We start from the raw sequence: 26,127 nt of genomic DNA, 5'->3' as shown, positions 1-26,127 counted from the left end.
TGTTATTTGTCTTATGTTCTATTTTTTACCTTGAAGCACTTTGTGACCCCTCTTGTCTGTGAAATGTGCTAAATAAATAAAGTTTACTTACTTACGGTGCTTAAAATGTAGTTTAATTACACAGAGCATCTGACCCGTTTTAAACGGTCATGTAGTCAGAAACAGAAATTCTTTTGTCACAATTGCACACTTGTCAAGGTAGATAGATAAAGAGTATATAAATATAAAATATTAACACAAATATAAAGGACTGTGGGTATGTACAATATTTACATTATTAATTATTATGGTGAACCAAAAAGGACAAGTGAATAAATAGCAGCAGAGAATATTGCACATTAATTATTAAACAGGTAATATTGCACAGAAAATAGATAGCGGTCTAGTTTAATAACTGATTTTCAGACACTTAGATGGAGGAGTTATAATGTTTGATGGCCACAGGCAGGAATGACTTCCTGTGGCGCTCTGTGGTGCATTTTGGGGGGATGAGTCCTGTGTTTGAGCAGCAAGTAATGGAGTGGGTGGGAGATATTGTCCAAGATGAGATGTAGCTTGGACAGCATCCTCCTCTCTCACACCATCGACAGAGTCCAGCTCCACCCCTGCAACGTCACTGGCCTTGCGGATCAGTTTGTTGAGCCTGTTAGCGTCCGCTACCCTCAACCTGCTGCCCCAGCATGCAACAGCAAACAGGATAGCACTGGCCACCACAGACTCATAAAACATCCTCAACATCGTCCTGCAGATGTTGAAGGACCTCAGCCTCCTCAGAAAATAGAGACGGCTTTGGCCCTTCCTGTAGAGGGCCTCAGTGTTCTTGGCCCAGTCCAGTTTATTGTCCATGTGCACTCCCAGGTATTTGTAATCCTCCACAATGTCCACAGGGACCCCCTGGATGGAAACCGGGGTCACTGGTGCCTCGGCTCTCCTTAGATCCACAACCAGCTCCTTAGTCTTTGTAGTGACATATGGATAACAATTCTTTCCATGTTTTTCTTCAAAATGCTAAAATGGGTTGCCAAATATACCTGGGCGGCCTGTCCAAGTAAAGTTTAAGACAATTTCAGCAAATAAAACAAAACTTAAGTTCATTACCCACTTCTTCTGTATTCAGTTGTCATCCTTATTACAAATGTGTTTTTTATGTGGTGTTCATAAAGCAATCACTATTCTTTCCTTTCTATCACTTCATTTAATTTAACTCCCTAATAACTCCGGGCTCACACAGGCGGCGTGTGCACCACGTTACACCTGTCTCGCTGCTGCCGGTTTTAATTGCTGCCATTCTCAGTCAGTGCTTGTGCTCACACCAGAAGCGCCGCAGCGCGTCCCAGAAGCGGCTCTCTGCTCCGCTGCACGGAGGATAAGCGGCAGGTCTATTTTTGACGGAAGACACGTCAAGCAGCACAGAGCAGATGACCCGGGAAGGAAGTCAATAGCAGAAACGGCACAGAGAGCCCCCAAATTAATGAAGTCTAAACAATTCAGCAAAATCAGGCAGGCAAAACGCTCTTATTCTGAAATGCTCTCTGGAATGTGCAGCCCTGCAGGGCACGGGAAAAAATGGATCATCAGCTGAGATTGGTAGCAGAAGCATACAAAAAGACAAATAAACAACAAGTCAACAACATGGGGCAGGCTAAACGCTCCGCTGCTGAAACGCTTCTGAGACGCTTCCAGTGTGAGTTAACGCAGGGCTGAGGACGGATCCAATCCGCGGCACACGCCGCCTGTGTGTGTCCGCTGTAACTCAACAGCTTCTTCATTCCTCCTGTCTCCTGTGTATTGTCAGCTGTTGTTTACAGTCTAATCTGGAAGCCAGAAAGGAAATTGCTTGAATTTATTTTAAATGCTGCGTTTAATTTGCCAAGGGCAATAAAAAAAGAGCAGAGGCTGTTCCTTTCCTGGCCAAAAGACAACACACAGAGTAAAAACTTTCCTCCCTTTGTTTTTCAAAATGGAAAACCTTCCTGGCCGGATGACAAGACATAATAACACTGCAGTCGATGCAAATTGACCATGAACTGAGTAGTGAACTAAAATATAATATTTCCACGGGTTTTACAGGTTTAAAATTTTGATATTAACCTTACATTTGTTGAGCAGAGTGAAAGCATGGCGACATAACGGGTCACTTCCTAGTTGCTGAATGAAGGCCAACAGTAACGCTGAGACTCTGCAGACCTTTTTACAGCTACCAAAGTCATTAAAAGTTGCATGAACCTTTAATATGGAAACCCCTGAAGACTCAAGTGGTAATGTTTTCCGCAGGTCATGGAAAAGGTTTTGCCTTAAAATATGTTTCAAGTCATTCTGTGTTTTCAGCAAACCTGCTGGCCTATTTTTAAACATTTTAAAAGGCAGCTCCATTGATGTCACATGTGAAGGCCAGTTTGCTTTACAAGGATAGTATTACTCAGCCTGTGAAGACCTTTTGTCTCATGTCTTCCTTGGCTCTGATGGAGCTTCGGCAAGTCTGACCCTGATGATATCGTCAGGGTTGTCTGGGCTTGAAAACTACAGATTTCTATTAAAAGATTAAAAGTCAGAAGCGGAGCGTGGGAGTTTGGAAGGGATGACCATTCAGAGCAGGGTGTCGCCGTTAAGCACGTGTGCCTGTTCTCATTCTAATCAATCTAGATGCAAATAGGCAGTGATACCTGGATAGATTCGCCTCGACCCACAGAATCCAGGAAAACAAGTGGTTTGTGTTGGGGATTAAATGGCATCAGTTATTTTAACCCTATATAATAATTATTATTACTATTTACATTTTAATAGAATTTAACTTTTATAGCCAAATATCTAATTTAGTCTCATAGAATATACTGAACTTTTAATTTGGAACTCTTTAAGGAATAATTTAATAGCTATAACCAAAATGACCATCAATAGCTAGTAAGTTGAAGAATTTGGTATTTTACATAAAAGAAGTTGTTATATCCACAAGTATTTATTTAACAGATAAACACACAAGATGAAACCTGACTAAATTAGAGGGTGTGTGTGTGTGTGTGTGTGTGTGTGTGGTGCCAAGTGAAAGGAAGTAAGTTAGCATGCAACGACTGTCTGTGCGAGTTTGTGTCTTAGTTGATTTTATTAGCATGGTAGCTGGCAGACTTTGTGCCGTCGGCGCTTGTGAGATAAGGTAATAGGTAAGATACGGCTCAGGTACAGGTCACGCTCGGGGTCACTATCAGAGCACAGAAGTAGAAGCTGCCTGAACCTCTCACCCTGAGCTCTCTGCCGCTGTCTCTCTCCTTGTCAGGGTGACAGCAGCTGGACTGATGAGGGAGACACTGTAGTCCAGGCTAGCAGATAACTTTTCTAGGAAGCTGCTGTGTTTACAGAAGCCACTGTCTCCACAGATTGGAGTGCAAAACATGAGACCATTAGATATGAACGTGACATAGGTAATGCATTGCAGTCAAAACAGCAGCAGATTGGCTGTTCAGATTTAGGGCAGTTAAATGTGACCTGATAGGTCTACTTTTTTCTGTTTTTCCCCTTAGTGTCTATAGGTTTCTTCCTAAGAAGGCCTCGGCAGATTTGGTTTGGTACTACACTGTTTGCAGTACTAGTCTGTACAGGCTGGACTCATGACTTATTAAAACAATGTAACGTTAAGTCTCAGAAGTTCATCATCACACCTGACATTTGGGGGTTTTGTCGATCAGTCGATGGGTCATATGTAGGGCTGGATAATAAATTGAAAAGTAACTAAAAGTAATGAAATTCAGAGCCTCTAATGGACGTAATTTTCCCATGGCGGTTATTTTGGTTATTTAATCCTGTTAATGTTTCCCCTTAAAAACATACTTCTGCCTGTGTATTCACGTGACTCCGCCCCCTCCAGTCCTGCTCACCTTCCAGTCAGCTCCGGGAGATGCTAGCTAGTGCTAACTACCTTCACTGATATTAATTGTGTGAAATTGTAGTAGCAGCGGTCATAATTAAGCAGCGGCGATACACCGAATATAGGGGAACCATGCCTCAGGTTTGTGCACGTCAACATTATCTTATCAATTAATATTTAGATAATCAATTTTTTTACATCTGTTAATTAAAAAAATTAAACCCAGCTTTAATGGTTGAACATATTTACAGTAAAAACCTTGACTATTAATCGTAATCAAGGTCAAATGTTCAGTTAATCGTGACTATTATTTTGGGCCAAATCTTCCAGCCCTAGTCATAGGTCACACTAACCAATTGTAGCTGAAAGCTGGGACCATGGGCTGAGTGCACACTTCCAATGGCTCAATTACAATTCATCTGTAGAGTCAACATGGTTCCAACATGTTTCTGAGATTTATAGTTCAGAGGTTACAGTCCAAAGCTTAGTTTGATGTTTTAGCGTCACCATCTGGCCAAATTGCACCAAATTTGACACTGCAGTTGATCAGATGAACCGTTTTCGAGAAAATCATAGGAGCCTTGCTCACTTAGAGAAGCACTCTGGCTTTTAGCCATAACCTCACGGAAGCACATGGAAACTTCTTTCAGCTGAATAAATAATGTCCATATACCATATGACCATAACTGCTGAAATACACTGCTCAAAGAAATAAAGGGAACACTAAAATAACACATCCTAGATCTGAATGAATGAAATAATCTCATTAAATACTCCTTTCTTTACATAGTTGAATGTGCTGACAACAAAATCACACAAACATGATCAATGGAAATCAAATTTATCAACCCATGGAGGTCTGGATTTGGAGTCACACTCAAAATCAAAGTGGAAAACCACACTACAGGCCGATCCAACTTTGATGTAATGTCCTTAAAACAAGTCAAAATGAGGCTCAGTAGTGTGTGTGGCCTCCACGTGCCTGTATGACCTCCCTACAATGCCTGGGCATGCTCCTGATGAGGTGGCGGATGGTCTCCTGAGGGATCTCCTCCCAGCCCGGACGTTGGGCCCTCAAACCACCCTCAGGGAGTCTGTTTCTGACCGTTTGAGCAGACACATGCACATTTGTGGCCTGCTGGAGGTCATTTTGCAGGGCTCTGGCAGTGCTCCTCCTGCTCCTCCTTGCACAAAGGCGGAGGTAGCGGTCCTGCTGCTGGGTTGTTGCCCTCATACGGCCTCCTCCACATCTCCTGATGTACTGGCCTGTCTCCTGGTAGCGCCTCCATGCTCTGGACGCTACGCTGACGGACACAGCAAACCTTCTTGCCACAGCTCGCATTGATGTGCCATCCTGGATGAGCTGCACTGCCTGAGCCACTTGTGTGGGTTGTAGACTCCTTCTCATGCTACCACTAGAGTGAAAGCACCGCCAGCATTCAAAAGTGACCAAAACATCAGCCAGGAAGCATAGGAACTGAGAAGTGGTCTGTGGTCACCACCTGCAGAACCACTCCTTTATTGGGGGTGTCGTGCTAATTGCCTATAATTTCCACCTGTTGTCTTTTCCATTTGCACAACAGCATGTGAAATTTATTCTCAATCAGTGTTGCTTCGTAAGTGGACAGTTTGATTTCACAGGAGTGGAGTTACATTGTGTTGTTTAAGTGCTCCCTTTATTTTTTTGAGCAGTGTTTAATATTGTGGGGATACCATTCTTCTGACCCAGTTGGTCTTAAGATAATCTCTTCTGGATGGATTTTTTACTGTGCAGCATGATCAAGCCTTTTTTCTTCGAGACACAGTAATAAATATCTGTGATTTTGCAATTCACTTCTTTTCCAGACATGTTTTCTTTCCAGCTTTTTTTTCTCATTCAGTTTTTGTCCCTTCATTTCTTTCTCTCCCAGAGTTACCGGTGGTGAGCTGTTTGAGGACATTGTTGCCAGGGAGTACTACAGCGAAGCCGATGCCAGGTCAGTGTAACACATGGTTGTATTGATATTTCTGAATTTGTTGAATAAATGTGATGCAGAAAAGGCATATTTAAGCAGATACACATGATAGAACGGTGATCAAAATGATTCCATGCAAATCATGAAATTGCATACTACCGATATATCACTGTGTACGTCAATTTTATTGTACGCAACATACACGCACAAATATACAACCCCTGGTCATTATGCCGTGGATACAGCAATGCAGCTGTGTTTCATGGTGAGCTGCCTTTGATATGCCTTTTATGCCTCTCTTTCTACATTTCTTGTTCCACCTCTGTCCTACGATTCTGGATCTACTTTTCCCAATGTTGCCTTCTGCCCTGTCTGTTAAAAATCCACTCTAAAAGAAGCCTGTCTCAGCGTTTGTAAAGACAAGCGGCTTCATCCCAGAGCATGTCCATTAAATGTTCACTTAGGATTTAGTTTTTAATCATTTTGAAGATTTTCAACGTTTCCGAGTTTGACATTCATTTGACTCCAGTTTTCTTGTGGTGGATTTTATTGATTTTTAAATATTTTTTGAAGGTGACATCGACAAAGCTATATAAAGAACGTGCATGTGTGCTTTGTATTTTTCTCTCTTTGTGAAATTACCTAAAGGAACAGTTCAACAATGTGCTTTCTTTTTAAGAGTGATGTGAAGATTGATGTCATGTACTGACATGGTTAGCGTAGCATAAAGACTGAGAGCAGGAGGAAACAGTCTTAAGGAAAAAACACTTACCCACCCCATTAAAGCTCTCGCGTTTGTTTAACCAATGAACAAACAGAAATGTATGATGTCTAGGGAGCGCTGAGTGTTGGAACTTTTAGTTTTCTTGGCGAACAGCAGCTGGGTGTAGTGAGAGTCTTCTCGCTGTGAGGTTGTCAGGTGTGGTATGATAACGATCTTGCCTGCGCAGAGACCAGACCTTGTTCACCAATTATCTGGCAACCTGTATTGTAGCCAGAGATGCAGCACAGAGGTGCTGGGTGTAAGAGCAAAATAATTAGTTTATTTATTAATTTCTTCACATGGAAACGTACAGTTTTCACCATACTGGACAGATGGATAATTTATAATTTATTTTTTAATAATTTTTAACTTTGTTTGTGTTCAGATTAAACAAACTTGATACATAGTGTTAATAATGCAGCTTTAGAGGTGTTGGTAGGTGTATTTAGGAACTTTGGACAGCTCTGTTCTTAAAGCACAGACATGAGATTGATGATCAATCTTCTCATCTCATTCTTATGGAAGCCCTGAGAGGCAAGTGAGGGGGAAAAATATTCTGGTGATCTATTTTCTAATCGCTTTCTATCCTGTGTTTATGACTTCAGAACAGGTGAAAAAAAGTTTTTGCCAGGATAGTCTTTCTAAATTCCTGGATTTTTTGTTTTGTTTAAACGCCATTAGAGTTCGATTCACTGAGCGCATTGAGAAATTAAAACGCACCTGGAAGAAAACATTAGTGCTTTTAGTTCTGTTGGGTTACATGAGGTAGTGGTGGACTTCAGCCTCTTGTGGACAAAACTAAAATAGCAAAATAGCATTCTGAACAAATAAGAAAATGATTTCGTGCCAGAACCTTTATTTTCCACCCCAATATTTAAGGGACTTAGAAAGATTATCCTGGCAAAACATTTTTTTCATACTTTCTAAAACACAGGTGATAAACCGATTTAGATCAGACTTGGATCACACAGAAACATTTTCTTGCCTCTCTGGGCTTCCATACACTCTTGAAAACAAAGCAAATTATTGTATTTCCCAGTATGTTGACGTATTCCTTTAAAACTTTCCTTTTGTCAAGTATTAATGTGTTTGGTGTGTTCTGTCTGCCTGTTCTTGTTCCTGTGTTTCCTGACATTTACCTGTTCTCCCTCTTCCTCTCCTTTTTGCTTCTGGCCCGGTCTCTCTCTCCTCCACAGTCACTGCATACAGCAGATTCTAGAAAGTGTAAATCACTGCCACATAAATGGCATAGTGCACAGGGACCTAAAGGTTAGTAAGTGACGACAGTAACAGCAAAAAGATACAGGCCCGCCCACCTGCGGCACCTTGCCTCGCTCCTCCACTGCCTGATCAATCAACCAATTAACCTTCTACAGAGTGCCGCCTCCTCCACAGCCACACCCCCTCCTCCACCAGTCACCCTCACACACCGCCACCTGACAGGAGTATTTTAAAATCCACTTGTAGCAGGGCATTGTGGGCAGGTTGGCTGAAGAGGAGGAGGTAGGTCATGTAGTACTGGGGGCAGGCTGGGGGGGGGGGGCATAGCCGCTGAAAGGCTGACACCTGAGAGAGAAAGAGGAGGAAGAATGTTTTGTGGCTTTAGATACCATCTGTAAAAATGTATGACACTAAAGTTGTCCACGTGCCACAGTTTTGGGTTTGAGACCAGCACAAAGGTTATTATAAAAACACTGATTTATTTCAAATCAGAATGTAGAAAGTAGTTAAAACTTCAAGCACCTCTCCCGTCAGTGAACTTCATTTCGTAAACATAATCAATCACCAGGATAAAAAAAAATACCTGGTCTTGCCACCTTTTTTATCTAACATTTAAAATAAATTGGGATCCTCCATGTTTTTCACTCATCAAATCACAGCTGCAGTCCACTGTGAAGAGGATGTTGCTCTGTCTGCTCTGGAGGGAAACTTCCAACTGTCTTCTTGTTTTACTGTTCAGTCCAGTCACAAAACTAACGACTTGACTAGCATCAAAATAACTTCAGCTTCCGTAATTTCCAGTATGTTAATTTGACAGAAGAGAGGAGGAACAAAATCTGCAAACTCTCCAACACTGTTGGCTTAACACTGAGAACCAGTAACCGATTCAAACCATCAGCGCCTACGTCTTCCTCCTCAGTCTCTTAGGGTCTAGCCTCCAGTTGGCCAGCAGCTAACACCACTTCTGTTTTGAGACTCGGGCAGAGAATTGGCCGTGTTGTGTGAGTGGTGGACGATGACAAAATCACAGCTATGTTTGTCTTTCCTGGGTCTGTCTAAGCAAACATCAATTGGTGACCGTGGCAACACAAATGAACTTTTCAACATTGAGTAAATGGTGCATTTTGCCAAAGTACCCCTCATTATGGCTGCTGGGTGGGTCAGTTGCCACATTGCTGGACAGCCTAGTCTGTAACACGGCCAGCGGCTCCCCGAGTGTCAAAGCGAGCTCACAGCCACAGACAGTGAGTGGTAGCTTGTCACTAACCCATGGCCCCCTGGTGTTTGCATGCAGTCATTGCATTCAGCAGATCCTAGAAGCTGTGCTCCACTGCCACCAGATGGGTGTGGTCCACCGCGACCTCAAGGTAAGTAGACTCACCACAAAGACCTCAGTATTTGTTTCTCCATTTTTTCACCCCCCCCCGTTTGATTCTTCTTTTCCACATCTATGCTGATTTAACTCACTTCTTGTTTAAATGTCATATTCCAACCTTTCTTTCCCATTTCACATGAAGACGTTTACATCTTCTAGGGTCATGTTGTGAGAAAATATGAACTTCACACTTCCACTGAGCAGGCACTCTACTTGTCCCCACCATAGAAAAGTGTTAATGGGCCTGAAAATAAGACTGGCAGTTCTCCAGTTACTCTGCAGCTATAAACGCAGCGCATTGTACAGGCACAGGAGTCTGGAGAGCGGTTAGGTCACTTATAAATAAATTAATGGGTTTTAAAATTGTATGGAAAAGGAAAAATATTTACATTCAGTTTCTGTAAATGATATTTGCTATTTATCTAAATAAAAAAAGAAATCTGTTAAATACATAAATGCTCAAAAACGTTGATCCTGCAAAAGTTAATTATAATTATGACACATACATTTTACAGATTGTTATAAGGTTTATAACATGTTATATTTTTTAGGGAATCTCCACAAATACAAAATATTCAGCAAACAAATTTGACTAAAATTGTTAACCATTTCATATTAGATGGAACACAAAGCGCAGCAAATAATAGTGTGCGGATCACTGTGCAGCACATCGTCAGTTCAGTGACGGTCCAAACACAACAGATGTGGGGCATCGCAAACGAAAATAATCTCCGGGTTGCTCGTGTATCCTGTGTAGTGGATTATAGTAGAAGACAACCAATGCAGAGTCCGGGACAAGACTAGCATGTCAGAATGTTTTCCTGCCTTCGCTTGCTTACTTTGCCAACTTCTGCGACGTGTTCTGTGATGCTGACCTATAGGAGCACAGAGTGCTCGTTCATGTGAAACTGTGAACACAGAAAAGCAAAAGGAATGATGTTGCTGTCTTTGACCTACATATAATTATAATAAACTTTATTTATTTATTGACTTATTTCCTTCATAAGGTTACAAATTGCTTTGCTGAAAACAACATCAGATAAAAATAAATAAATAAAAACAAAGATCTTTTAAAAACGGACTAGTGGTCCTCAGGATGGTTACCCTGGAGGTAGAGTACCGGTCCTGTTCACAGGGACCAGAAGCTGCAGGCCTAGGCGGCTGTGCTGGACTGATGGAAGACCCCAGCTTATCAGTAGCACAAGTGGTGGCATCAAAATAAAAATGAAAATCCATGATGGTAGTGCAAAATCTACTCCTTAAGCAAGAGCCAATCTGGGAACCCATTGGCTTGGGATTTCTTTCTGCAGTAAATAATATATTAATTGTCCTTTCCTATAGCAGTATTGGGGTGCTTTTGGAGTATTAGAGTATGTTTTGATAGAGATGTACTGAAACACCATCTTGTAACTGGGTCATATAACTACATACAAGGGTCATAGGTAGACTATTTGAGTGCACTGAAGTGAGGTCAAATGTGTCATCATGGTGAAATGTTATTAGAGTTTGGACATCAGTAAACATTATGCCCACAGTAGTCTTGTTTCCATCTCTGTGGTTTGCTCCCAAAGCTCTGATTTGCCAATCAAATGAGGCAGGTGTGTTTGAGGTTTGGTTTATACTCAGCAATAATATGCTTGGATTTTGCATTCGCCGACTACCCTCTCTCCGAGCTCTGATTGGCTGTTGCCAGGCAGCTGCCACAGCTCACTGCAGAAACACAAAGACAAAAACAAATGCGACCAAAACAAATAAGCAGGCTGCAGAGCTGAGGCACTATGGAAAGCACTGTTTGCCACACTGTGTGGTTATTCATGTGGTTTCATTTCTCTAAATAATGATTTTAGGTATTGCAGGGAATATAAAACACACACACACACACACACACACACACACACACACACACACACACACACACACACACACAATAGCAATACATAGCTGTCATTTTAAAGTTCTTGTAGAGCTTTATACTAAAGTCTCTAGATACATGGATTTATTGCTTGCTGTCGTCAAGAGTAATGCTGCACACAGGCCTCCTGCTACGATATCTGCTTTTCATAAAGAACCACATACCTACCAACTACCCCTGTAACACTTCCAGTTAAACGCCTTGTGATCAGTATGTGTGAGCATGTTGCATCTGTCATGTTGCATCGCACTATATAACATAACAACATAAAGAATATGCCATTCACCTCCTTGCACAGGCACTGATCATCTCTCGCCTTGACGACTGAAATGTCCTTGTAGCAGGGCATGCACAGTAAAACGTCTTCGAATGGTCAAAAATGCAGCAGCATTTCTGGTCTTCAACCAGCCAAAAAACTCTCAATTCACTCCACTTTTCATGTACTCGCTGTTCCGGTCCGCAGGATTCCTCAGTCTTCAGACATTTAGAGAGCACTAGGCTCTTTCTCTCTGTCGACCCTTCTGTCTCCATCACTCAGAAAAGAGAGAAGAAATTGCATTTGCTATGCACTTATATGTTGCCTAATGCACCAGTAGCCTCGTGGAACTGGAGTCAGGTGAAACATGGAGCCAAAGTATCGCAGCACTCTCAAAGGCTTCTTCTTGATCCACTTTGGCTAGGTTTGTACCTTGTGTGTGTCCCTTTTTGGGGGGAAAAAAGCACCTGCCAAATTAATATATGTAATGCATTATTGATGAAGAAGCTGCGAGACACAAACAAGTGAAAGTTTCATCCCCCCCAGTAGAGTGTAGAGACTTCAGAAACTATTACAAAGAGCTCTTAAACTGTTCTGGAGGCTCATGGCGGGCCAACCCCTTACTGTGAGACATTTCTTTTTATTCATATTGTACTTTTCTTACTGCCCTTTTCTCTCCAATTCTGTCTGAAAGAAAATCCCAGTACAGCAGTAGTGCTGATTAACTTGTCAGATAATGTCCCCTTTGAGATAAAGAATTTAAAACCTGAGGGAAAGTTGTTTATGTGCAACATTTTGGCAGCAATTGCAGTGTGTGTATTTGTCAGTTACAGTAGCGGTCCTCCAGACTGAAGCAGAACCCCGAGCCTGGCTTAGCAGGCCACTCATTCTATCTAATTTATGGCTCGCTGTATTGGACAGAATCCAATTACAGCAATTACACACCAGTAGCAAGGAGGGGATATGAATCCTGATCAGTCTGATATGAACTGTACATTGTACACACACGTAGAAACCCAGTCAGGTATCTGTGTGTGTGTGTGTGTGTGTGCGCCCAACAAACATTTTCGAGGTGAATATACAGTGCAGTATGCTGATATGATGCCTCAGTAGCGTGGCTTGCGAGCGAGCTTAGCCACATCCTGCACATTGCATCAGTGAAACACTTTCCGGGTATTTATTTGCAGTCATCGCACTGTACGTTTGACTGTGTTTGCATGTGTGGGGCTGTTGTAACCCTATCTACAGACCTGAGCGCGACACTAGGTAGTAAATAAAGGATGTCAGAATGTGACTTATCACCAGGCGCTGAAGCACGCTGAGCACCCTTCATCCATATGGTACCATCTGTGTGATCATAAAGCAGATTATAAAGCACTTATTAAGTCTTCTAGAAATGCAGCTTATGGGGAGTAGTCTTTTGCTCTTAATACTTTAAGGGACAACTCTAGTACCAGTAGTTATACTCTTAGTTTGGGGTGGGGAGGATATTATTAGGTTTTGAGTGGTTGTGGTCAAGATTAGGGTTATCATATACAGTACATAGGGCTGAGTGATATGGCCAAAAATGGTATCACAATAAAAAATTCCACATCATTCCATATTGATAATTATCAGGATAAATATCAAATCATTATTTCTTTATATCATACGTTTAAAGGGTGATTTTTGCTCCTGAGGGAAAGTTGAAGAAACCCGATGGTTCATTGTGGTTTTAAGCTTTTCTTTATGGTCAGAACAAACCGTGAATCACTTCACAAATCTGAGGCAGAGCATTCAAACCAATTAGGTCAAATTTTTTCAGTCCCTTTTCCTCAACAAAATAAGTATCTTAATAGAAGAAAATAAGTACTAACTCGTTTGTGATTCAAATGAATGAAATCAAACTTTTATTGAACATTTCTTATTGAGGAAAGTGATATCACAATAATTATCATTATTATTTTATTGCCCAGCCCTAACAGTACATGACATGATCAAACTCAAAGCATATTTTCCTTTCCTTGATTCAACACTTTCCTACCCTCAAGGTTGCATGATTTTCTCCCACGGGTGAGAAGGGGATTTTGTGGGATGGGGTAAACAGATGTCGGGGGGGCGTTTGCAATGACTGCATGATGCATTTATCCCCACTCCTCCCGCTCTCTTCTTTTCCTTTTTGCCTTCATTCCTTCCCTCCCCCTCCTCAAACCTATGCTGTGCGCAAAGGTTTGAGGAGCTGCACGTCTCAGAAATTCACACATGCTCCACTAACCGCTCAAACAGCTTTGAGATATGAACATTGACTGACGGTAATGGATTTCAAATGATTTGAGTGAATGAAGAGCCATATAAACCGTAATTGATTCTGTGCCTCTCACATATATTTATTTTCACTAGATGAGAAAGCCCATCATGTTTGCATGAAGGATGACTAGAAACACAAGTTCTACAGCAAGCAGCAGCAGCAGTGTTAGGAAGGATTCTTAAAAACAGTATGGGGTTTTGCCCTGATGACTACAGGTGTCCAGCTCTGGTTCTTTGTCTGGTCAGAAGAAACTAACAACATTCATACAAGGCCTCCAATGTATTTTACATTTTTGTACAATTTTAATGTGACCACCAAGTTCTCCCTACAGACTATTGTAGCTTCTCTTTTCCTTTTTATTAGTGCTTTGCGTCTCAGCTGTAAGCTCCCGAGAATAAAGGTCCAGGCTGCCATGTCATTTTAGGAAAAGATCCAAAACTAGAATTTTTTTTTTTTTATTACCGAACATATGGTTCCTTTTAGGAGGGTGGAATTTTAAAGACGGCAATGTCAAAGCCGATAAATTACATTTAAGTGCTACTTATTCGTTGAGCCAAAATGATGCATGGCTTACCATCATATCACCATATCCACACCTATTGGGATAAAAGGGGTTCTCCGCACATCTCCCTGCACTTCACAGCTGAATCAGGTGCTTCTCAGAACAGTTAGTATTAGTATTGGTGAGTTTTTATTTTACAATCACACACCTAAAGCATCCTGTTTACCTGGTCTGAATAGACACCCCTAGATGCCTGTATAGGCTGGCCATCTTGGTGTCTAGTTCTCACTGGATAATTGATAATTGATTGATTGATAATTGACAAAGATTCAGCCAACTTGTAGTGTGTATATATGTGAGATTGAAATTGTAGTAGGTTGTATGTAGGCTCAGAATGAATAATGGCTTGTGTGGCCACTGCTAAGATATAGCCGGGGTAACTGGGTATAATTATTGCAAAATAAAAGTCTCTTGATCAACAGCATGCTCCCCTTTTTCGTTGTTATATGACAACTTAGTCATTATGAACAATTCCCTATTTGGCACTATCAAGGAAACTGCTTTGAAAATGTCAGCAAATTAACCAGTCAGGCTCTTCCGCCCAATTTGACCGCAAGCCGCCAGCCTCTCGTTGAATGAAATCCACCCCGTGCCGCTGGGCTGAGGTCAGCCGTGGCCCCTGACTGAACCTGAATGTAATCAGGCTCAACATGAGTCAGTCGTGCCTCTGTGTGTTGAGTCACTTGACTCTGACATGGCTTCCTCCACTAGACATTTATCTGTTAGACTGGGCAGCTGCTACATTTGGCCTGTAGCTCAGCTATTAGTCCTGCTGCTGAACGCTCAAACTCACTGTATGACATCAGTCCTTAATGATATTACTCTGTGAACTATAATAACCTTTCCCGATAAAGGCTTTCCCTCAGTCCTATTTATTTTCATTTTAAAATGATGCCACTATATTAGTGGTAGTTACTGAAGGTTTTTATCTGTCTCTTTTCACTCCAAGCCGGAGAATTTGCTCCTAGCCAGCAAACTGAAAGGGGCAGCGGTTAAACTGGCAGATTTTGGCCTGGCCATTGAAGTGCAGGGAGACCAGCAGGCATGGTTCGGTGAGTACACTTTAATTATTGGCTTGTTGTGTTTAACAGCTCTAATTGACTTTACACTTAGGCTGGATTTTTGGAGTTTGTGTGAAAAAAAATATCATTATTCAGTATCTCTCTCGTGAATCTTATTAATTTTCATTTTTATTCAACTCTTTCATTTTCACTTGCTTTTGACCTGCGTTTTTTTTTTTTACAGACACATGGAATAATCATCACATGTCTTAGCTGGGCTACTTACAAGTGTCTTTGATTGGCATGTTGGTGATACTGTACATGCTCCAGTACAGTTTTTATAAAAAGAAAAAGTTTATTGATGTTTTTCCTGTATGTCCAAAGGTTTTCAACAGATCACAAATATCTGTAAAAACCTACCTGTTTAAAATAAAAAAAATAAAAAAAGTTTCAGGATCATCAAAAGGCACCACCACTACCCCATGTTCTAAATAGGACCAAAGCATTAATTTTTTTCTTCCATTTACATTACATTTTATTCATTTAGCTTTTATCCAAAGTGACTTACAGTTGCAATATATGTCAGAGGCATGTGTTTATCCACTGTGCCATTCCATCTTCTTCCAGGTGAGTTTTAATTTCCCCTTGAGCTTTAAAAACAAGGTACATGTACACTATATTGTGTGTTAGCAAGTTATGTAATATTACTATCATGTATTTTGACTACTAATGCCTTTTAATCTATGCTTCAAGAAAACATTTGAATGATTTTAGTTGTATTTAGAAGGTGGGGTAGTGGTGCACGTCAGCCTCTTGTGGCCCGAAATGAGCATTATAACAAACACTCCTGACAAAATAACCTTTCACCTGGCTAATCTTTCTTCCCACCTGTTTCACTGATGAAAAATGTTTTAAGGAACGTAGAGTATCCAGGAAAAACGTTTTATTCCACATGTTTTTTAAGTCATAAACACAAGAGAGAAAACAATTTAGACCAGACTTGGAAAGTGGATCACCAGAATGTTTTTTCGTTTGCCTCTCAGGGCTCCTGTAAAAGTGTCAGTGTTCTAGGGAACAATGACAGTGTTTGTTCATGAATAGTATCTATGTAGATACTGAACACCTGAACTGCATGTACGTTTTTCCCTGTATCCTGTCCTTTGCTGATGCACAAATCCAATTTCAGATCTCTAAATGTCTAATTATCTCTCTGAGAACAACATTTGTGCACTTATTTTCTCAAGGACAGGTCTTACTGAGCTGATTGAAGAAAGTAGAACAGATATTTTTTTTTTGTCCTAGTTTTGTATTTCTTCAAACGGCACAATCAAATGAACAACTTTTATCATCAAAGCCCTATCTATCAATCTAAAGGGACTAGGTGTGCCACTGCTCTCGGCTCTTACATCAAGTTTGGACTGAATGTCTATTTCTTCTCCCTGTTCCCTGTAGAAACCAGATATAATTGGTCTATTCCCCAGCTCCAATCTCCATCTGGAACCAGTTCACTTGGTGTTCTGGCTTTACTACTACTCATACTACTACTACGTCTCATTGCCCAAGGGTCTGCTGGTACTTAGGGGCCTTTTTATTTAATTTTTTTAAAAGTAGGCTACATGTTGCTGGTCACGAGCCAAACCACATACCATGTTTTCCTTGGAGCCTGTTAAACTATTAAACGTAACTTTATGGGACCGCTGATCCTTAGCTACTGTGAAATGTTTTGCTTTCAGGAGAAGGTCCTAACAAGCTTTTTATAGACTTCCACATATTGAAGGTGGTGTTTTCGGTGTCGGGCTAAACCAATTAGTATTATATTATACTATACCTATTATATTAAGATAGAGGGGTTGTTCTGTATGGGGTGTTCATATGTGCACATGTTCCAGGTTTTGCCGGGACACCAGGGTACCTGTCCCCAGAGGTGCTAAGGAAAGATCCCTACGGCAAGCCGGTGGACATGTGGGCCTGTGGTAAGATTCCCGACTAACTGTTGATTTGTTTAATTTGAGGAAGCCTCGTAGAGCAGCTGTCGAAGGTACTGCCACTGCTCCAGAAGAACACCCCACAACAAGGGCAGAGGCACTGGTACTCCTTTTGTTTGCCCCTGATCCTGAAAACCTGCTGATACTGAGGCAAATTTTATTTAAAATAAAAACCTTAAATAGAAGAAATAGTCTAAAAACACAAATTGAACTTTTTTAAATCACTGTTTAAATTCAGATTCATCAAATGAGTAATGATAAGCTAATGACCTTCTGCCATCAGGTCTGTACTTAATAGACATTAGATTGAGAAGCGTCTGCTCGTCTCACTCTAGGAAAGAAAGGGGAATGTTAAAGTACTCCTTGAAAGTGCTGTAGTGTGTTTTGCTCCTACAGGACACTGCTGAGCACAGTTTACAGTAAACAGGGTCCTCTGGTAGCGAGGAAGGGTCAGAGTGCACTTTGACTGAAGTAAACACTAAATAGCTTTGACTCAATATTTAAAACTTTATTTAGAACAGGGTGTATGCAGGATCTTAATGCTAACCTAGGCACATAGTTGGATTGTAGTTCATGTATGAATCCCGCTAGATTTGACACCATCAAAGAATGATAACCATTAGACAAAGCGGCTGCCTGTGGAAAAGATACAGCCTAATAAACCTTGAATTGGGTTATTATTGAATTCATTCCACTCCAGTTTGTGGCAAAAATGTATGAAAAGGGTCTCAAAAAAGGTCTTAAAATGTAAAACATTTAACCTTAAGATTCCTGCATATAACCTGTAGAAATAAGATTTACAGGAAGTAAATAACATAAATAGACTATTGAGAAATCGAAACAATTACAAAAATTGGACTGAATTTGGTTTTGGTGGTGTTGGAGGGTTGGGAGGACTTGGTCTCGTGGCCTCAATAGTTTAAACATTCTAGGCTCTGGCCCAATTTGACTGATGAGCTAACTGATCAGCCTGAAGCAGCCTTACCTCAGCAGCCTGACACGTCAAACACACAAACTGTCCAAAGCACACACACACACTCACACACCTGCTGCTTTCCACACCTCTGAGTCCACAGAAACAGTAGTCGTGTTGTGTTTGTGGTCAGTCTGTCTCAATGTCAGATAGAAGGCCTTTCATCATCTACTGGCAACCGGCCAAGCACGTCAGTTACTACACTGTTCTTTATTTAAATATGTGTGTATTTAGATTAGATAGATTGTTGGTGCAAAGTTATGGATTTCATCTTTGAGCCTTAATAATAATAATAATAAGTGTCAGCTTTGAAATTGATTTATGGATCACGGAATGAGAGGTCTTTCATGATTAACTCTGTGTGTGTAGGTGTGATCCTCTACATCCTCTTGGTGGGATATCCTCCATTCTGGGACGAGGACCAGCACAGACTCTACCAGCAGATTAAAGCTGGTGCTTATGATGTGAGTTTTATGCTGACACACACACACACACACACACACGGGGGCTACACGGGAATAAAGGGAATGAAAAATAAGATAACAGGGACAAACAGCTGATAATTGATAACTAAGCAACAGCTCACAACAGGCCATGTATCTCATGATATCACAATTAAGGGGCGTTGTTTGGCCCAACGCAAAATTAAAATGTAGCTAAATAGTCAGCAGAAGTGTTAGGTATATATGCATGGCTATATTGGAGTTATTTTGAAAATGAACCTTCTGGCAATGTATTTCACAAACAAGTTTGCAACTTACCGCGAACACTCCACCACCGTCTGCTGTACTGCCCACATTTCCCAGCATGCCCTGCCTTGTGCTGGACTGAGTAATTTAAGTTTGCTGTTTAATGTTCTGAAATGTCATATTCGGCCACTTAATATGTGTGTATGGCAGTTTAGTCAATAAAAACAATTTTAAAACTTAATATTGCTCAGTTGTATGTGGAATCCAGGTATTAGACGCATGTTGGCATTGCAGATGGTAGGACTTTAAATGGTTTCGGTCATTCCTCTTCCTCCACAGTTCCCTTCTCCTGAGTGGGACACAGTGACTCCAGAGGCCAAAGACCTGATCAACAAGATGCTGACCATTAATCCAGGCAAGAGAGTGACCGCCACAGATGCACTCAAACACCCCTGGATCTGCGTACGTGTCACACTCTCACAAACACCGTCACATCCGCCCTTTTCAGTCCCAAACGTATCGCTCAATGCAATCAAGGCAGGTATTCTTCTAACACACGCCACACTGTCTGTGTTTACAGCAACGCTCCACTGTGGCGTCCATGATGCACAGGCAGGAGACTGTGGAGTGCCTGAAGAAATTCAACGCTAGAAGGAAACTCAAGGTGAGCGTCAGCTGGAGTTACTATACAAGATGGGCGACTACCTGCTGTTCAGTTGCTGCATTCAGCTTTGACAAGAAAGTTAATACAGTTGGTCTTATTTGTTAAAACACTGGTCTACTTTACAACAAAAATTAGCCAGATCCAGTCATAGGCGCCAGAATATCTAATCATTAACCTTTCAGCCTGTGTCAACATGGGAGTTTGTTCCTCTCAGTGTTTTTTTTTCTCTCTCCCTAGGGCGCAATCCTGACCACTATGCTCGCCACTCGCAACTTCTCAGGTAGGACTGAACCAGTTATAATGAAGACTGGCGGTGAATGCTCACATTTCCTTCTAGTCCTGGCTGAAATATTTCTGTCTTAAGAGATAGCGCTACATGTTGTTCTGCTAGGCATAAACGCCAGTACTGATAACAGTTTTGTCTTCAATGCCTCCTTAACTCTGTCTTTATTACACATTCAGATAGTGTTTAAGATGTTCCTGTTTTGAGTGCAGCTGTTTCTCACATCTGCTGGCCTTTGGGGGCCAAAAAACTCCATTTGTCCTCCCTTTTCAATTGCTATCAACAGAGATTGAATGACTATACAGATCGATGCAGTCCCATCTTCAGATTCCTTTTAAAGGGCAAAGCACTCAAACTGAGTCTAACATCATTGATTGTCTCTTTATGACAAATGACAGCCAAGCTTACATTAGTTTTATTCACATTGGCAGTGTTCAGTCATAGTGTAATCATGCCCTTAGTGTTTACTTCTGTTTTTCTTCCTTCCCCCTCTTGTGTGGTAACTCATGTGTAAGGTAAGAGCTCTCGGCATAGTTGGCACTTCCTCAGTGTCAAAGTACGCTGTCAGGTTTGGTACTGAGGCATGTCATGTCTACTAAAGCTCCCGTATAGGGCTTTCAGCTGACAGAGTGTATTCATCGGTGGCCATGTTGGAGAAAAGGAAAGATTGAAAAATGTCTAAACTACTTACGGGACATGCAAAAGATCAGAGGAGGTTATTACGGTAGTAATACCATTGACGGCAACATTGCCCAGCACCATTGCTCTAAAAGTTGTTCTGTGTGTCATCAGCTTCAAAGTGGTATAATCCAAAAAGACACAAACAAAACCTGATATCATTTGAGTTATTTCAATGATGAATCATGAATCATTTTTAAAAAATCTACACATAGGGGGCTTTAGGCTTGTCATGGATGTGGCTAAACCCAACTCCACCCGATGAGATCATTTAATTTGAGCTGTACTGACTGGATATTACAGTTTATTTTTTTTAAGCGTTCCTCCAATATGGCTGCTAAAAGATATTTGATGTCACTGCAAAGCCTCTATCAGTTACTAAACATGCACATGTCTATAGTTTGACAAACCCCTTCCTGCCAATCAACCCTCATTGTCATAGAGGATGCACAAAACCCCGAAAGCCACATGCTCTCCCTGCCACTACCAATCATCTGTTTGTGTCTCAGACCTGTCCTTGCATGTTAACTGAAAATACAGGTGGTCTTCATTGGCCACCAAAACCTGAAGACACAGTCCCCACTTACATGATTTCAGCTCACTCCTTAAAAATCAAAGGTGTTTCTGTCGCGTGTTGAGTGAAAGTGGGTAGAGAAAGGGGAAGAGAAGCTAAAGAGCTCAGTTCCCTGGACTGCTGCTGACAGTGTCTCCTATGGTCTTGTCAGATGGATCTAATTGCATGTTCGAGACTAATGATTCACAAAGTTTTATTTCATCTCCTGACTTAATTTGCATTTTGTTCTTCTGCTTCCACTTCTAGCAGGGTCCACTTTGAGGTTGCTAGTAATTGGCCAGCCTTGAATAGACATAGTGTGTGTGTGTGTGTGTGTGTACACGTGGTAATTCCAGCTGTCCACTCATTTCCTTGCATTGTTGGTTTTTTTTCTCAACAGCAGCCAAGAGCCTGCTGAACAAGAAACCAGATGGTGTCAAAGTAAGTTCAGCTTCCCTCACACTTTTTTTTTTTTTTCTTGTACAGAAAGCTTACATGTCCTTGACTATTGTTTTCCGTACTACGGGACCACATATCACACTGTACCTCCGCAGGTTTCAGCTCATGTTTAAAGTGCTGTTCTTTGAATACTGTAGGCCCATGAACTCAAGCAGCGCTACTGCTTTGGTAAAAATAGAAGCTCAGTGAAACTAATCTTTCCCAAGTGGGTGTGACAGATATTTCCCAATAATGATCCCCTTCTGCATTGTCAATCTGTGTGAGAGAAGGACGAACATCTGAGCCGAGGACTCTGTTGGAAACTAATAACTGATGATTAAATAATGATTCCAGGGTGGGAGAAAGGCTTCATCTCCCCGCTATTCTCCACTCAGCTGTCATATGATGAAAATCCTCCACTGACACAACCAAGGGTGTGTGTGTGTGTGTGTGTTTCTCCTAATTCAACTTTGCGCCTCTAAATCTCTCATTCAATTTGGCCATTGTTTAAGGTTGTTACCGTTCCCCTTTTGGGAGAGGGGAGGGTGTTCCTTAAAGGTTTTTTTTTTCCCCCCCACTTAACCCTAGTGGTTTCTAGTATGGCAAAGGTTTGGAATATCTGCCTCATACTCATGTCACCACCCCAATATAATGAAGGTGAATAAGATTTTGTTTTTGCTGCCTAAAGCTCTAAAAATCAAAAACGGTGGTTAAAGTTCTAGACAATCCACAGTCCTAAATGTGGATGGATTTTCATTGGGACTATTTGTGCTGTAGAAAATCATTCCAGGAAAATCCAATCAGAGTAGATTTTTATTTAATGTGACTTATATATGCTTCGTTTAGTATGTTGACAAACGGCCTACTTACAAATACAACACTCATGAAGCAACATCAGTATTATTTCTTTCCACCTGATGTCCAATATTCTGTCTTTTTGCTCTTTTTTTGGTCTCCACCAGTTCCTGAGTGAAATATCTGGCTTTTTAGCTGCTAAATGTGCTCTGCTGCTGAGCAGGTTACTGTTAGTTTATCAGAGCTGCCTGCTGCTGCTAGGATCAAGGAGAGCTGGAAGGTTGAGCTGGAAGGGGCATTTTGCTAGACTCTAGGCACTGAAGGAGGACAGATGGCCAAGAAACAGCCAAAGGTCTTAAGAGTATAAACGGAGAAGAAAGTTGACAGGCGAGGGTGAAGGAATTTCAATGCTGGAGAAACCTCAGAGTTGAAATTAGGGGGGCGGAGCGTCTGAGGGAACACTGAAAGGAGGGGGTGTATTTGTTTGGCAGATAAGTTCAAATATCAACAGTCCTTCAGAATCACTTACACTCCTTTAAATACTGTTGTGGGTTGATACTGATCATCTATTTAATGGCATTAGGAAAGGCTGGTCCGAATATGTACTGACATTTTGTTCATGAGTTTATGGAAAATGACCCTCCACTGCTCTGTGCACATTATGAGAGAGAGAGAGAGAGAGGGTTCCACAGTAAGGCATTGGTAAATTTTCTCTCTTGTTTGGTTCTGTTCTGGTGCTCAATGCAGAAAAGGAGGACGGACGGTACAGAACATTTGAGGGTAGGCCTGTGCTTACTGACACCTGCAGTGGTTAGTTAGCAGTAGAAAACCCCTTGTATTTAAATTCCACCAAAGTGCTGTTTAAGGTTGGGGAGGCACAGCATGACTGAACAGACAGTGAACACATCACACACTGTTGAATAGCCAATCAGTTTATCAACAAAGAGGCAATACGATTATAACATAGACAGAACACAGTAATTAGGGAAAGTACTTTATACAAACATCTGTCTTCTGTTCTCATGTTCAGGGCTGTAGCTAACAGCTTTAGAGAACACTAAGGTTACCTCTAAGAAAATTTATTGTGGGGGTTTTGCAAGCTGGGGGGAGTTTACGTTCTATCATCTTCATCATTCTCACAGCCCCTTAATGGTTTTGCCATGGAGATATTTGTCTCTGCCTGAGACATACCAGTGTATATACAAGACATACAAGTGTAGACTGCGTGCCTGAATAGACCATATTATTAGAAATAACTAGTGCTGGCCAGTTTATACCATGCCACAAAAACCAATCCTGTTCTTGATTGAATCAAAGTTAGACTTTGCAAGAGCATCTTTGTAAAAAAAAAAAAAAAACACCAACCCTTTAAAAAAATCAATTGTCAATAAGTAGTGTGGTAAGTAAGTAGTGGTTCAGGTTAAGAGTCATGTTGTGCTTCCCCAGTATTATTATAAATCTTAGAAAAATGCAGTCTGTAGGTTGTTTTTTTTCCACGACGCTTTCCACACACTATATTGACTAAAGTATTGGGACACACCTCTTAATTGAATTCAGGTGTTTCGTTCAATCCCATTTCCACAGGTGTATAAAATCAAGCACCCAGCCATGCAGTCTGCCTTTACAAATATTTGCGAAAGAATGGGTCGTTCCAAAGAGCTCACTGAATTTGAGCTTGGTACTGTAATAGGATGCTGCCATGGCAACAAGTCAGTTCGTGAAATGTATTCCCTCCTTGATATTCCACAAGTGTTGGATTTGAATCTTGTAAAGCACGCCAGCATTGGACTGGAGCAGTGGAAACGTCTTAGATTTGGCGAATGTCAGAACGTTGCCTACCTGACTACATTGTAAACAACTGTAGACGACTATAAAGTTTGGTGGAGGATATTGCTAGGGGTTGTTTTTTTGGGGTTGGCCAGGGCCCCTTAGTTCCACTGAAGGGAAATGTTAATGCCTCAGCTGACCAAGACATTTTAGAAAATTCTTTCATATGCATCAGACTTTGTGGGAACAGTTTGAGGAAGGCCCTTTCTGTTCCAGCATGACTGTGCCCCAGTGCACAAAACAAGGTCCATAACTGCATGGTTGGATGAGTTTGGTGTGGAAGAACATGACTGGCCTGCACAGAGCCCTAACCTCAACCCTCACCTCACCTCAACACCTTTGGGATGAACTACAACAGAGATTGCTAGCCAGGCCTTCCCAGAAGAGTGGAAGTTGCCAACTCCATATTAATGCCTATGGGTTTAGAATGGGATGTCATTAAAGCTTCTGTAGCTGAAATGTGGAGGTATGTCCCAATACTTTTTTTTCCATATAGTGTAGTATCAACTGGATAATATCAGAATCTGACCTTGTACCTTGTGCTGTAGATTTGGAGGTAAAGTAGCTGGCGTCATTATAGTAATACAGGTAAATAGTACAATAGCTGTAGAAACAGACCCGGCGCACATTCTTATCATGTCTTATTTCCTTTGTTCTGCTTTGAGTCTGTTACTGGGCATGTCTTTGTCAGTGATTATGTTAATTGCTCCTATATTTAGTAGAGTCTATCCTGACTGGTTTTCATCATGACACAAAGGGTAACCTGATTATTCAGATTCAGACCCAGATGCACATGAGTCTGTCATTGCCAATGTGTTCTTATTATTAACACTTTTACTTTACAAGACACCCCTTTGTAACACCTGTTTTTGGAGTTGACAAACACTCTTTACAAATGTAGGCAGATTTACCATATTTGGCATTTTTAAATTAATTATCACATACGAATAATGATTAAACACATTTAAGTAAGTGCTGCCAAAACGGCGTTCTATAATAACAGAACTAGCAGTGCCACTGACTCAAGGAAATTATTTTCCACTTTTAAAACACTACTAAATCCTCCTCCACCCACAAACTTGTCTGCTGATACCTTTGCTGCTCAGTGGCGGCTATAACCAGCCAATTCTCTAAAACACTCAAACTCAACCATTGTAGCAGTCCTACTACATCTTTTCCTCTGCCCTCCCAGGTCAATGGTTCTTCGCTCTCCTTGTTTACTCCTCTCACAGAGAGCGAAGTATCAGAACTCCTGACCCATAGCCGTCCCACTACATGCCCGCTGGACCCAATTCCTACGAATCTCCTCCAAGCCATATCTCCTACCTCCCCGCAATCACTCATGTGATAAATACTTCTCTGGTTTCAGGAACCTTCCCGACCACTTTCAAAAGGGCACTGGTCACACCCTTGCTCAAAAAGCCCTCACTTGACCCAACTCAAGTTGAGAACTATCGGCCAGTGTCTCTTCTACCATTTTTATCCAAAACTATCAAACGGGCAGTATTCAAACAGGTCTCAGAATTCCTTTCACGGAATGACCTCCTAGATCCATATCAGTCTGGTTTTAAGAGTGCCCACTCTACTGAAACGGTTCTTTTGTCTGTAACAGAAGCCCTAAGGTCAGCTAAAGCTGCAGCCCAATCTTCAGTTCTTATCCTGCTTTCAGCTGCCTTGACACATTCAACCACAGGATCCTGTTATCCACACTCTCAGCAACGGGCATCTTGGGTAAAGCACTCCTGTGGTTTGAATCCTACCTCTCGGGGTGTTCCTACAATGTTGTGTGGCAAGGACAATTATCATCCTCTCCACAGGGGTGCCCCAAGGCTCAGTGCTAGGGCCCCTTCTCTTCTCAATTTACACCACCTCACTGGGGCCGATCATTTGCTCTCACGGCTTCTCTTACTACTGCTACGCAGACGATACGCAACTCTACCTATCCTTCCCGCCAGATGACCCAACCGTCTCGACGCGGATCACGGACATATCTGCATGGATGAAGGCTTGCCACCTTCAACGAAACCTCTCTAAGACTGAACTCTTGGTCA

At 41.5% G+C, this 26,127-nt stretch overlaps 1 protein-coding gene across 11 annotated transcripts in view; it reads left to right on the top strand.

Annotated features, from left to right (window-relative positions):
* Positions 1-26,127, top strand: part of camk2d1 (calcium/calmodulin-dependent protein kinase (CaM kinase) II delta 1) — a 101,432-nt gene that overhangs the window by 55,994 nt on the left and 19,311 nt on the right. For 3 of the 11 annotated variants that reach the window (XM_038731153.1, XM_038731157.1, XM_038731160.1), the window contains exons 5-13: positions 5,770-5,835; positions 7,774-7,846; positions 15,140-15,242; positions 17,081-17,164; positions 18,519-18,613; positions 19,178-19,300; positions 19,419-19,502; positions 19,740-19,782; positions 21,417-21,457. In XM_038731153.1, the coding sequence (XP_038587081.1) occupies positions 5,770-5,835; positions 7,774-7,846; positions 15,140-15,242; positions 17,081-17,164; positions 18,519-18,613; positions 19,178-19,300; positions 19,419-19,502; positions 19,740-19,782; positions 21,417-21,457 (712 nt within the window). Of the gene's footprint in view, positions 1-5,769; positions 5,836-7,773; positions 7,847-9,092; positions 9,166-15,139; positions 15,243-17,080; positions 17,165-18,518; positions 18,614-19,177; positions 19,301-19,418; positions 19,503-19,739; positions 19,783-21,416; positions 21,458-26,127 lie in introns of all 11 variants that reach the window. The other 8 variants (XM_038731158.1, XM_038731154.1, XM_038731161.1 and 5 more) reach the window with 3 other exon arrangements.

This window comes from Micropterus salmoides, unplaced genomic scaffold, assembly GCF_014851395.1.
Source record: "Micropterus salmoides isolate LMB-PRFRI ecotype aquatic unplaced genomic scaffold, ASM1485139v1 Ms_hic_scaffold_2, whole genome shotgun sequence".
NCBI classification, from domain to species: Eukaryota; Metazoa; Chordata; class Actinopteri; order Centrarchiformes; family Centrarchidae; genus Micropterus; species Micropterus salmoides.
This window is presented reverse-complemented; position numbering and strand designations above follow the sequence as displayed.